At 40.1% G+C, this 13,717-nt stretch overlaps 1 protein-coding gene and 1 long non-coding RNA gene across 31 annotated transcripts in view; one reads left to right on the top strand and one right to left on the bottom strand.

The window, feature by feature from the left end:
• The window catches only part of UBE2D3 (ubiquitin conjugating enzyme E2 D3), a 68,654-nt gene that overhangs the window by 32,406 nt on the left and 22,531 nt on the right, over positions 1–13,717 (top strand). For 4 of the 30 annotated variants that reach the window (XM_081483889.1, XM_081483825.1, XM_081483770.1 and 1 more), the window contains exons 1-2: positions 6,395–6,510; positions 7,283–7,437. The exons of 5 other annotated variants lie outside the window; for them this stretch is intronic. In XM_081483889.1, the coding sequence (XP_081340015.1) occupies positions 7,414–7,437 (24 nt within the window). In that variant the 5' untranslated portion in view covers positions 6,395–6,510; positions 7,283–7,413. Of the gene's footprint in view, positions 1–4,464; positions 5,039–5,145; positions 5,191–5,905; positions 6,345–6,394; positions 6,571–7,282; positions 7,438–13,717 lie in introns of those variants that run through there. 21 more of the 30 variants (XM_081483952.1, XM_081483881.1, XM_081483933.1 and 18 more) reach the window with 8 other exon arrangements.
• Positions 3,605–6,314, bottom strand: LOC145503762 (uncharacterized). Its single transcript, XR_014051731.1, has 2 exons — positions 6,062–6,314; positions 3,605–3,944 (listed from the first exon to the last, which is right to left on the bottom strand). It is a non-coding gene; the product is annotated as an uncharacterized LOC145503762 (long non-coding RNA).

Genomic DNA, 13,717 nt, shown 5'->3' with positions numbered 1-13,717 from the left:
TTATCTAACTTTCATCATCTCCCCATAAAAGACCACATACTCATAAGCTGTCACTCCCCATTCTCCCTGCCCCTAGTCCCTGGGAACTAGTCATCTACTAGTCATTTCATATGAATGGAACCATACAGTACATGGCCCTTCATGTCTGCCTTTTTTCATTTAGCAGAATGTTTTCAAGCTTCAAGATGCATATTGTAGCAGTATCAGTGTTTTGTTCTTTTTTATTAACTAATAATATTCCATCATACAGAGACACCATATTTTATTTATCCATTTGTTAGCTGATGGATGTTTGGGCTGTTTCCACTTTTTGGCAGCTATGAATAATACTCTGAACATTCATGCATACAACTCTTTACATGGAATGTGCTCAAATTCAGTTTTTAGCTTTACATTTGGGCATGGTTCGTTATGTGCCCAAAACCATCTTATCTTAAGGTCAAACGATGTTCTCAGCATGAAAATAAGTCTCCTAAACCATACTAACTTGTCTTGATTACAAAATAAAATTCTGAACGGGAAAGATATAAAGACTAATTTGATTTTTATGCAAAAAATATGAAATAAAATTTAGTTGAGTTTGGGTCCATATTACCTATTCCAGGTAGAATCTGGAAACATCCAGTTTAAATATTCATAACTTTATATTAAATATGGACCATAATATTTGTGATTTAATCAATAAAATGGCATAAACTGTGTTAGAGCCAGTGTCCTTAGCAAGCTATAAAACTGTGACAACACAAGTCAGAATGGCCATCATTAAAAAATCTGCAAATAACAAATGCTGCAGAGGGTGTAGAGAAAAGGGAACCCTCCTGCACTGTTGGTGGGAGTGCAAATTGATGCAGCCACGGGAAGACAGTATGGAGGTTCCTTAAAAAGCTAAAAGTAGATGTGCCATATGATCCAGCAATCCCACTGCAGGGACAACTAATTTGAAAAGATACAACTCAGTGTTCATAGCAGCACTATTTACAATAGCCAAGACATGGAAGCAACCTAAATGTCCATCAACAGATGAATGGATAAAGAAGATGTAGTGTATGTACACGATGGAATACTACTCAGTTGTAAAAATGAACGAAATAATGCCATTTGCAGCAACATGGATGGACCTAGAGATTATCATACTAAGTTAAAGACAAATACCTAAACCATGATGAAGAAGAGTATCTACAATAATGTGGCTACACTGATGCATTCATATTATATTAGGACTCCATAATTTGGATTAGTTATTCTGTTGCCACTTTATGCTGATTTTCATCATTCTTTATATTCTTCTCCTGTTTTATGCTACTTCTTTCAAGAAAATCTGATCTACCATAATTAGAAAGACTGCAATATAATATTAAGAAGGAAGAGATTGTGTTAGCTCTTCAGCATTTTTGTATCTTTTTAATTTCTGAATGTAACTGTTTCTTTCAATATATAAAACTAATCTTTTTTAGCACATTGCACGCTACAATGTAAAAAATGATTATTTTCTTTTTTTTCAGATGGGGCTATTTCTATCATTGTAATTCAAATAGGTTAAATGCAACTGTCAAGTGGGTTCTCTATATTACCAGATATGTGAAGGGTGTTTTAAAGTCTGAGCTACTCTTAAACTGCTTCCTAAAACATCCAAATACTTGTAGGCCATGGTCCTTTTAATTTTAACCTTAGCAAAACTGAGTAGAAATGTGGTTGCTAGTGTAAATACAAACAGAAAGCATAATCAGCCAATAAATTTACTCTAATGCCAAATGAAAATGATTACGTAATCTTTTCTCCATTAAGCATGGATAATCTAGAACTTCATATATTAGGATTTATTTACATGCAGTAATTTCTTGGATATAACCCTGATAGTGGTCAATATAAAAAATACACTAGCACCATTATAATACAGAGGTTTAATTTCAGATATGAAAGTATGTTTGTAGGGCATGGAAAGACATGAGTGGATTTTTTTCATCTTCTAAGCAAAATTCCATTACAAAAATTTCTGTAAAACAAACTATCTTCTAGCCTCAACTGATAGCCCACTTATTTTAAAGGTAGTGTTGGATATAAGCAATATCACAGCAAAGGGAGAATTTAGAAAATTCCTTTTATAACACACCATTGTAAATCAGCTGTACACCACTGAAAACATTTTGAGGCAGTGTGCATTTGTTACACTAGTGGGCAAATTAAAGTTGGCTAACAGTCAAAGGGTCGGAGAAGGCAGTGGCACCCCATTCCAGTACTCTTGCCTGGAAAATCCCATGGACGGAGGAGCCTGGTGGGCTGCAGTCCATGAGGTCGTGAAGAGTCGGACACGACTGAGCGACTTCACTTTCACTTCTCACTTTCGTGCATTGGAGAAGGAAATAGCAACCCACTCCAGTATTCTTGCCTGGAGAATCCCAGGGCCGGGGGAACCTGGTGGGCTGCCATCTATGGGGTCGCACAGAGTCGGACACGACTGAAGCGACTTAGCAGCAACAATCAAAGGGTAAAAAAATAAAACACCTTGGTAGCTGAGAGTGAGAGCTTTTCAACTATATTTTAAGTTAAAAAAAAAAAAAAGCTTGGAGATTAGACTGCCTACATTTAAATCCTGGCTTTATTACTTAATAACTGCAAGACCTTGAATGTTTCATCTGTGCAATGGGGATTTGACGAGATAAAGAATTCAAGGGCCCAGCACATAGTATTTCAAATAATTATTAACACCTATTATTAAGAATTTTAAATATATATTATTTTTAATATATTTCATCTTTGGTTATTATTTTCATTTTGCAGTTCTTCCACCATGACTTATCTTGTAAAGGCGTGTAATAATTAAGAGTGATATAGTAAAACCTAAGTTATCTGGAATGCTTGAGAAATGAATCATTCTGGATATGTAAATTTCCCAAAGAATACATTTGTAGGTATCAAAAAATAAAACAAATGGGATAAATTTATTTCCTACCCTGTAACATGCTTCCATGTTTCCTAAACAGGAGTATACCAGTGGTAAACTTTTTCTTAATAAATCACTATTATTATGAATGTCAATTATATTTCTATGTTACAATTTCACAATCTCTTAAAAGCTTACCAACAGGAATATGCCTGTTTGATTCCACCCAAGGATTTTTTAACATTAAGTCCATGAATAGAATTCAGAGAGTGTGTGAAATTGAAGTTAAAAATTACATCTTTATATTCATTAAATCTCCCAAGTAAAAATTAGCATTTCCTTCAGTTATGAATGAAAGCAGCAAACAGCTGCACCTACATATGTATTTCCAACAGGAATCATAGATCCTTTGTATCACATTACAACTGTTGCAAACTCTGGAAATTTTATGTTTATTATTATTTCAAAAATTTGGTCTTTATTAGAACTGCCACTAGATCTAACTATATTAATAATAAAGGACATATATCCCCATATCAGAAGTTTGTTTTCCTTGGAACTTCCCTGAAAGTCCAGTGGCTAAGGCTCTGCTCGCAATACAGGGGACCCCTATCAGGTAGCTGGTCCTACATGCTATAATTAAGAGTTTGTGTGATGCAACTGAAAATTCTGCATGCCACAATTAAGATCTGGCACACACAAATAAATAAAAGTTTGCTTTACTTTAATATTCTGAGATTGTTTCAAATTTTATTTTGTAATGCTATGAATTTTATTTTATACATTTAAAAGCATAAATGTAAGAAGCGTCCATGGTTTCACCAGAATGCTAAAGTGGTTTGTGGCTCAAAAAAAGTTAAGAAAGCTGACCTCAAATTTGTCCCAGTCTGCTGTGCTCTGTTAATTTAGAACATTAACATGGTCCATTATATTTTCATTCCAAAGTCTGTTTAGATTAGGGTAGTACAAATTAGCTTCTCTGGGACTCTTCTTCATGGACCTCTTGGATATCATGCGTTCCCACTGAGTAGGTAGGAATATTTCCTGCCTTGTACCTTGGCTTCTGAAAGAGCAAAACAAATAAGAGGGAGAAATAAGTTAAATAAAAGTAGCTTCAGATACACTGAAAGAAATATAAAACATTCTACTCTCCCACTTTCTAAATTAAGAAACAATAAATACTCCATTCAATAATTTACTGGCATTAACTGCATGAGTTCAAATTCTATTTCTATTTATCAGCTCTGTGACCTTGGGACAGTAACTTAATCTCTCTGTGCATCAGTCTCTTTATTTGTAAAAGGAGGTTAATAAGCACTGTACCTGGTACATTTTAAGCACTGTACCTGGTACATTATAAATGTCCCATAAATATTACTTATACTTATTGTTATAGATTTGTTTCACCCTATGGCCAGTTAATGTTTGACCAATTAATAACATTTATACAGCACTGTAGCCTACAGTGCCCTTTCACGTGCATTATGACATCTGAAGCACACAATAACCCTGTGAGAAAGGACAGCTATTATTACACCTACTTTAGTGTTGAAGGAACTAAGACAAGTAACCTCACCAATATCACACAAATAGGAAGCAAAGGAACAAGAACTCAAACCTGGATTTCTTCTCTCACTCCAACTGCCAAATCCTTTGTATCTACCACATTAGACTGGTTACCAGAGAGAACAAAAGAAAGCTTATTCAGGGAAGAGGGAGGGGCAGAGGTGTCAGCAGGCCATGAGGTAGCCAGGTGCTCTGAGTTCCAGGTGCTCTAAGTTCCAGGTGCTCTGGAACTCACAGGGTGGTCCTCTGAGTAATCTGTATCACCTAGGGCTGTGTTAGAATTATAGAATCTCAGGTTCCACCCTGGCCTACTAAATCAAAATCAGCATTTTTGAACAAGTCCCTAGTGATTGAAGATACTCGTTTGAAAAGCAGTTTCACTAATTGCTCTAGTGATGCTATTATGATCACTTGAATAATATACATTTATCACAGACCTAAGGAGTTTTTATTAGCTAATATTCTAGTTTACTGCTTTCCTTTTTTAAGACTTAAGTATATTTTGAAAACAAATTTTTATATCCATTTAATTATTAAAGACCTTCACACTCTAAGTGGGACCATTAAGGAGCGTTAGAAAACTTTAAGCAGGTCAGTGTTTATCTCTCAAATCCTTTTAAAAATTAACGTCTTACTACCTTTGCCTGAGGTATGATATACTGGAAAGCAAAACCGCCTCTCCTTTGTTTTCACGGCAGAATAAAACCTTACATTTCTCCCCCTGGATATTTCAGATACTTTCAGTAAGTATTCAGTTTCTCGGACTCCAAACTCTGATTTCTTGAATGAGTTTTGTAACTTTCTGGCTCTAGGGACTGAAACATTGCAACAGGAAGAAAAAGGTAATAGGCCTACTCCCATACCTAAACCTTGGCGATGGTGACCATTGATTACAAAGGCAAGTAAACAGCCCGCCCCAATCCCTATTCTCCATCCTAATAATTCACAGTTGAGCTAAATTTCTAGGCTGCTTTAATTCCGGGGACTGGTCAATGGGCACTTCTCAGCGTTCATCCTCTAGGCCCTGGGTCAGAACAGCAGCAACTTTCCGCACGTGGGAGCGCTGATCAGTGGCTTGCCAGGTTCTATTTAAAATAACTGTTCCCATTTTGAGGGGCGACTCCTCCCAGAGGTTAATTATTCCTGGCCGGCAGGCGAGCCAATGTCGCTCACCTGCTCCACCGGAAACTTCAAACGCAGACTCAATCTAGACTAAAGGTATCCAGTAATTAACGCACAGTACCTCCCACCGCACATTCCTGATTGGGCGCGTGAGAGAGGGATGTGTCGGCTCGCGCTCTTACCAGTCCGGGGAATTCCATTTCCTCTCCCTCCCACCAGCATAAGCATTCAGGGGCGGTGCTTCCCGGTCGACGGCCCGCCCCAGCTCGAGCTTGTGGCCCATCGGCATCTCGCGAGAATTTGTGGATTTGGGGGCGGGCCCCTACCAGGAAGAGTGCACAAAACTGCCCTTAAGTCATTGCAGCGCTACAGCTCCTGTTAACCAGCCTCAAGGTTCTCGCGAGATCCGCCTCCTCAATACCAAGTGAGGAAATCGGGGGACACTTTCGGGAGGGGCGTGGGGCGCGACCGCGCAGCTGCCGCTTCCATTACCTTCCTGCCATGGTCTCCTTCCGGTTCTCGATGCTTCTCTTAGTCTGAGGGTTTCCGCCGGTCGTGTACCCTTCCCCCCAGCCCATGACCCGCCTCCGGCCCCCGCCCTCCAAGTCCAACCTCCGATCTGTTTAATAAGAAGGTGCTGTTCCGAAAAGGAGAAAGGGGTTGGCACAGATACGCTCGGCCTTTGACGTGGGGAGGAAACCGTCCCCCTTCAGCCTTAGATTCGTCCTGTGCTCGCGACGGCGGCGTTGGCGGACTGATACGCGGCGGTGAAGAGGCAGGAGGAGGGGGGAGGGGCGGAGCGTGGCAGCTGGCAGTAGTTCCGTCAGAGCGGACATCTTGTGGCTGTGTCGTGCGCGTGAGCCCCGTAGGGCCGGGGAGGCACCAGCTGCCGCGCGGGGAGGAGGCCGAGGCCGCAGCGTGAGGGAGGCCCCGGCCTCTCTGTACGCGTGGGTGTGGACGGCTAGGGGAAGGGAAGGGAGGCCGGCCCACTGGCCGGCCGGGTAAGGGGAAATGCAGGCCTTCCGTGGCTTCAGTGACCAGCTTGTTGGGTGGGGTAGGGGGGGAAGGCTAGAGAAGCCGGAGCCTCTTCTGCTTAAGAGGGAGGGGGAATGGGCGCGTCCTCGCGCCTAAGCCGGAGCCTCAGGGGCAGCTCGGGCGCGTGGGGGCTGGCGGTGGCTGGGCGGGCGCGCGCGGGAGCGCGCTGGAAGGCGGAGTGTACGGTGGCGTCAGGGGCGACACAGAATAGCTCTAGCTGCGGGGACAGCAGCACACTTCAAGCCTCTATTTCTTTCCCCTTCCCGGCCGCACCTTTGAGCAGAAACCGAAAGGAGCCGGGCGTCAGTCCGGAGTCTCCTGTTTCCCCCTCCCCCCTTGCCTTTCTTTGCCCTACTGACGCCGGCATAGCGCCGACTAGGCCCCGGCTCCTCCTCTGCTGCGCCCCGGACCCTGCCCCGCACCCACCCCTTTCTCCTGCGCCTCTTCCTTTCCCACCCGGGTCTCTTCCTTTCTAGAGTCCGGGAAGTCAAACTTGTAGCCACCCATCCACTCTTCCCGTCACCCTCGCCCCCTCTTCGGGCCGGAGCACGCCATAGAGGCTGGCGGTGGTTCTGCCACCCCACCCACCCCGGATCGCGACCGTTTTTGAGGGACTTGGATTCGTCAGGGTCTCTGCGGGGCCTGTGCGAGTGCTGATTTGCTCCGTTTTTGCAAAAGGCGCCTGTGTCTGGCAGAGCTGGTGTGAGACGAAGAGACAATCTTTCCCAGCCGCCGGGATAATCAAGAGTTTTGGCAGGACCTTCGAGCACACACCGAGATAGTGAGGAGCCAGACGAAAAGCACAGACTATGGCGCTGAAACGGATTAATAAGGTAACCCTGGGGCTGAGGGGAATGGGGTCGTGGGAGGAAAGGGAGGCTCAGCCTGGAGGAAAGCCTTGAAGGGGGGCAGTATAATATGGAAATATCCCTCCTTGGTCACTTCCATTGGGGGATGGGGAACGCAGATATACTTTATGAAGAATGAGGTTTGAAAAGAACAGACACTTCTGGCAAGTGAGGAGTGTTATCTTGAGTATGTTTCAATGGAATCGGTGCAAATTAGGGATGGAGAGTGATTTCAGGCGCCTCGGTTCTTCTGTAAGAAGTGTTAGTCCCCTCTGGGAGTCAGACTTGGCCAGAGACGCTCCCGCAGATGTCATGGCGTTCCTATTCTCATTGCTTGAAAACTTTGTTGTTATATCAACAAGGTTCTATGCCTTCTGGAGGAAGAAACGTGGGGAACTCAGAGGAGAGAAAATCTAAGAAATTGGCAGGTTCCAAACTTGATAAAGGGGGTCAGGGTGGAAGCCTTGGCAGCTGAAGAGTAGTGAGTGAGTCGAATCAGAAAGTGATCGTCGATTCTGGGCAGGTTACACAAGCATAAGTTGGGTTGGGAGGAGATGGGCTGACACAGTGTTGCCACTTCCTATGTTTTGTAGTCGGGGCTTTTCGCCCGAAGCTGTTTATCAGAGGCACACCGGGAACTGATGTAAAACCTTTCTGGAAGCTCCGTTTTTCTTTGGCATGGGAAGAGGGGGAGGGTAAAGAGTGAGATGGCAGCACGAGAAGGCTAGTACCTATTTTTGCCTCTGTCCATTTAATAACATTCTTTGGGGAAATTGCTTCGCTATTTACAACGAGGTTTGATGCTCAACTGTGGCTCCAAGTTGAAAAAAATAGGGTTTTTTGAGGTTCTGGGGGTGAACGGAACCTCCACCTCCGGTGGTTTAGTCTCATTTTCTTGCTCTAACTTCTATCCCGCATTTTAAGATGGCGGCTGCTTTAACTGGTTCAGGCTCTTTCCGGCATCTCTTCTTGTAATATGTAATAATAATCCTTGTTTAATGTTATCTTTTATATCAGACTGTACACTGCTCTAAGACCTCCTACTTAAGACTTAGCAATATTAAAACTCTCAGACTGTATTTCCCTATTTTGTAACTTGTGTGTGTGTGATGTATTTGATTCTTGCACAATCAGGGAGGGTGGAGTATTTCCAGCTTATTTGAAAAAAATGCTGTGGAATAAATTCAACCTTACTAAAACTAGGAGACAGAGAAGGTTGTGGATTGCATACTTTGGTTTTGATAGGTTACTTCTTTTAAAAGAGTTTACATGGAAGGAATGGGTAGGACTTGGCTTTACTAAAAATAGACCTGATTCTGCTTAATTTTACATTTAATGTGTGGCTTTGGAATATATTTGGCAAAACTGCTGTTTTATGAAAGATAAAAGTTTAGATCTTCAATGTGTTGATGTTGAAATGGTGAATTTTATTTCAGGCCATCATTGTCACTGTGGGTCTATGTGAAATATAAACTTAAGTTTTTATTTTTGAGACAATGGGAAAGGAGTTTAGGAGTTAAGGCTTAAAGTGAAAAGGATTATCAGACTTCTTTCTATGACCGCTTTGAAGGCTTTGAAGGCAAGCAACACATTAGATAAGCGTGGTTATATTTTGCAGTATAGTAAATACAAAGAGCATAGCATTCTTGCAAGTCAACACCTTTTTTCTATGGGAATTCATCCAGGCCACTAAGATACGGAATGATTTCAGATCCATAGATTTTTATGCACATGGAACAGAATACTTTAAAGGAAGGTCTCATTGGTTTTTTTTCTTTTACAGGTGATACCCAGCTGCTGTGACACCACTTTAATCATTTAAAAGTTCTAGAGAGGCAATATAATGGTTAAGGGTGTGAACTTTGGAGCAAAAAAATGCTCCAGTTAGAATTTTAAGACTGGGAAAGTTTTTATCTGTGTGCCTCTATGTTATGTATGAGCTGTGAATAATCGAGTGTTTAGTATGTGCCAGGCACTATTCTGTATTCTAGATCATACTAAGGATGCATCAGTGAGCAAAACGAATAGAGTCCAAGAATTTTTTTTTTTTTTGAAGATTAAATCAGTTCATGTGTGGCTTTGAACAGACCCCTAGCACCTGGTACTCATACTATTACCGCAACTTTAATATTACTGTTTTTTTTAAGAGCTTTTATTAAAGAACTTTTCTAGTCTAGTACTCTTCATCGATACCAGACTGTCTCTTTTTATAAAAACTTAGAAGATCTGTATAATGCAGAAAGTTGACGAAATACTTTCCAAAACTGGAAAAAAGTGTTTATGTGGGACATTATTGATTCAGTCTATAGAAAAGTTGTGTTGTGGTTTGGTTTTCAGCTGTTTAGTGTCAGAATCACATGATCAAACTTAAAAAACCAAAAACTCAGATTCAAACAATTGTAGCAAGTGGACAGCTCTGATGGGAGATGCTCTTTATTTTAGGCACTTTTTTTATTTTTAAATTTTTTCTTTTCCTGCAGCTGCTCAGATTCTAAATGTTGATAGATCTGTATTCTTTGTTGGTATTTTATTGAAATGTTTATTTTGGGTATATTTTTAATCAGTAGTAATTCATTTGATTAGTTTTTGAATTTCTTTTCTGAAGCTTATGTTACAATTTTGTTTGAGTATTTCTTGGACCAAGCAACCTTATCAATCAATTCTTTTTTTTTTTCCTCTTGTATTCTTTATTTGGACAAGCTGTTAAAACAACAAGAATCAAAAAATGGGAACTCCCATGTTGGTTGGTGGTGTTTAGGGGCCATAGGCAATTTTACTGCTCTCATTAAACAAAATAACCACTGTCCATGTATTTTGAGGAAGTTTAAAGGGAACTTTACATAAAATACAACATGAACCAAACCTCAAAGAATAGCTCATGCTTTGACTGTTTGCAATGTGTCAGAACTGTTTGAGGCACTTGTATTAATTCATTTAATCTTAAGACAGTCCAAGCAAGTAGGAATAATTGTTACCTCCATTTTTGAGATTAGTAAACCTGAGGCACAGAGAGATTTAAAAAAAACACCTAGGTTCATAGCATGGCAAAGTTAAGATTAGAACCTAGGCAGTTGGACTCCAAAGTGTGTGCTCTTAACCACTACATTTTCATGTTATCTTTTTAGGGGGTTGGTATTCAAAAAGGTTTCTTTTGCATGTATCCTTCTGCTAATAGCTAGGTTTTAGCATCTACTGTGTATTGAACACTGTTTCTAAGCCCTTTATGAACATCTACTCCTTTTATCCTCACAACCACCGTATGAGATGGATGCTCTTACCATTCCATCTTACACATCAGGAAAATGGGCATGGAGTAAGTTGTTGTCTTAAGCTCAGATGGCTAGGAAGGAACTGAGATTCAAATTAGTCTGCTTCAAGAATTCAGACTCTTAAACTCCTTGTGAACTGCTACTTTGAACAATTTGAATTCCTAAATTTAATTTTGCTTCCTGAAATAACTTCTCTCTTACTGAATGTTTAGATAATTGGGATTTAACTTTATTCTTAGGTTATAGCTAATTCTTGAGTTTAGATTTGAGCTAACATAAGTTTTGCAAGTAGAAGTGAATTTCTTTTTTGGTTAGTATCTTCAAGGACTAAGGGAACTACTCTGTGCTGATTTGCTGACTAATCACTAGGGGAATCATAAACTGGTTTCCAGTGAATGTACAGGCTGTATACGCCATGTGTCAAGGCTTGTCTATAACCAGCTAAGTTTGCAGGGCATTCGTTGAGAAATGCTGATCATAAAATTACCTGTTTTTATTTTATTTATTTGAATAAGGTTAACTGATAACTTGCTTTGGTTTCATCATGATCCTCTGCAATGTTAATTCTGGTAGTTATACAAATGGGAAGTTGAATACTCTTGCTTTAGCTCTGGGGAAAAGCATCACTGGCTATTTCTATCATATTGTATGTTAACTCATGGGTTGAGGTGTCCTTTGATACCTCAATTCTTGAGGGTTTTCCAAAGCACTTCACTATAATCTCTTTATTAAAGAAGACAGACATCAAGTTCCTAGAACTAAGATTAAGTGTTAATCAAATCCTAAATTAGGTTTTGCATTCTATTACATACTATGTATGTGGATTTTGACATGGGTTACATTTATGTATTAGAATGTTAAAAACATTTTTTAGAGAGTATAAGTACATGAGGTTTTACCAGACTTACTGAATCATTTCTCTGGGATCAGGAATAATTTTGAAATGTCCCCTAGGTGATTCTGAAGCCTCCTCTGGTTAAGAACCTTAGACATAAGTGGGGGGATGTGTGTGTTTTTGGTCATGTCTGAGTCTTTGTGACCCCATGGACTATAGCCCACCAGGCAGCTCTGTGTTTGGGATTTTCCAGGCAAGAATACTGGAGTGGATTGCCATTTACTTTTCCAGGGGATCTTCCCGACCCAAGGATCAAACCTACGGCTTTGGTGTCTCCTGCATTGGCAGACAATGGCACCCCACTCCAGTACTCTTGCCTGGAAAATCCCATGGACGGAGGAGCCTGGTAGGCTATAGTCCATGGGGTCGCTAAGAGTCGGACACGACTGAGCGACTTCACTTTCACTTTTCCCTTTCATGCACTGGAGAAGGAAATGGCAACCCACTCCAGTATTCTTACCTGGAGAATCCTAGGGACGGCAGAGCCTGGTGGGCTGCCGTCTCTGGGGTCGCACAGAGTCGGACACGACTGAAGCGACTTAGCAGCAGCAGCATTGGCAGACCGATTCTTTACCACTGTACCACCTGGGAAGCCCTAAGACATAAGGAATAATCATTTAATCTTACTGAGGTCTTAATGTTTGGCACAGTAGTTTAGTCCCAGGGGACAAAATACAGGGAAACCTGTTATTACCCTTGGGACTGTTTTGAGTGAAGGAAGCAAGCATATAAATATATAAATTGATACTTTGTCACCCTGCATAACTTTTCAAATTTACTATAAATCAACAAACATTTACTTAAGGAGAATCGTTATTTAAATATCTGATTTACCCATTATTAAAGCTAGATCTGTCTAAATATCTTTCTCCACTATATTTTGTTAGAGTGTGTTTTTTCATTTATAACTACTTTAGCCCCCCTTCCAGAGACAAGCTATTATTGACAAAATTAATTTTATTTCACTGGAAATTTTGTGCTCTTGATCTAGTTTTGCTATTCAGCTGTATAGTGTAACTAAGAATGGATGCGTTTAGTGAGTTTATTATTTGCCAGTCTATGTTAGATGAGGTTTGGTCTCAAAATGGTACCTTTGGCCCTGTTATGTGGGGAGGGTAAAAGTCGGAAGAAGTATTTTATATTTGCTCAAACGCTCAAACATCTGATTTTTATCTCCACCTATACTTTGAATATAATGTATCATTTAGAGACCTCCAACCAGCTTTGTTTAAATTTGTTGTTTTTAACCTTTAGATCTCCGTTGTGTTTTACCACTCCTTGGTTACTTGTTCACGCAATACTTGACAGTAATTCTAGTCTTGTTATAATTTCATGGCTAATATATAACTGAATGTTTTCAACTAGTGGACTGCTGTTAATTTTGTCTTCCCTATCTTTAAAATGCCTTATTTGCTTTCGTAGTTCAAAGCTTATTGGTTCTGTGTCTTTACCCCCATTTAGAGATAATGCTTACAAAAGAATAGCTTTGAGTAATCTTAAGTTACTTTAATGGTGATTTAAAGAAAGAAAATTATAGTATTATTCACTCAAGCCATTCTTTGTACTTTGTCTGAATGAATAAGCATACTTGTCTCATAACTAAACAGGAAGGTAATTTCTTGTCAGTGATGTAATGAGACATGGTATGCAGCACTTATCTCTTAATCCTTAAAGTAAAAGAAACTTGAGAATTTCTCAGAAGAAGTTACAAATCCCAAACTGACTTTTAAAGGGGCTATTCCTTCCATATATGAAATTGTTCAGACCTGAAAATCTTTTTGCCAAGCTTCTTCTTTTGAAATCACTTCCGGTAGCCATGCATTTCGAGATATTTGTTGTTTTTCTTCCTGTTTGTTTCTACGTATGGTATTTAAATTTCACAGCATTGAAGTTTAAAATTTTTTTGTTTACTTCATAGCAGACTTGATGTTTATAAGAATTAGAGCAATTATTGTCTTACTAGTTGGGCAATTAATACTGCATGTTGACCTTTATCATTGGTCTGAGGATATACCTTTACATTTGCTAGATTGTAAAGCCTCTGAGGGTGATTCTTATCTCAAAATTTCTTGAGGCACTTATTCTCTTCGCTTCCTACATC

Source organism: Giraffa tippelskirchi, chromosome 1 (assembly GCF_054371585.1).
Source record: "Giraffa tippelskirchi isolate mGirTip1 chromosome 1, T2T-mGirTip1v1.2.pri, whole genome shotgun sequence".
Classification (NCBI taxonomy): Eukaryota; Metazoa; Chordata; class Mammalia; order Artiodactyla; family Giraffidae; genus Giraffa; species Giraffa tippelskirchi.
This window is presented reverse-complemented; position numbering and strand designations above follow the sequence as displayed.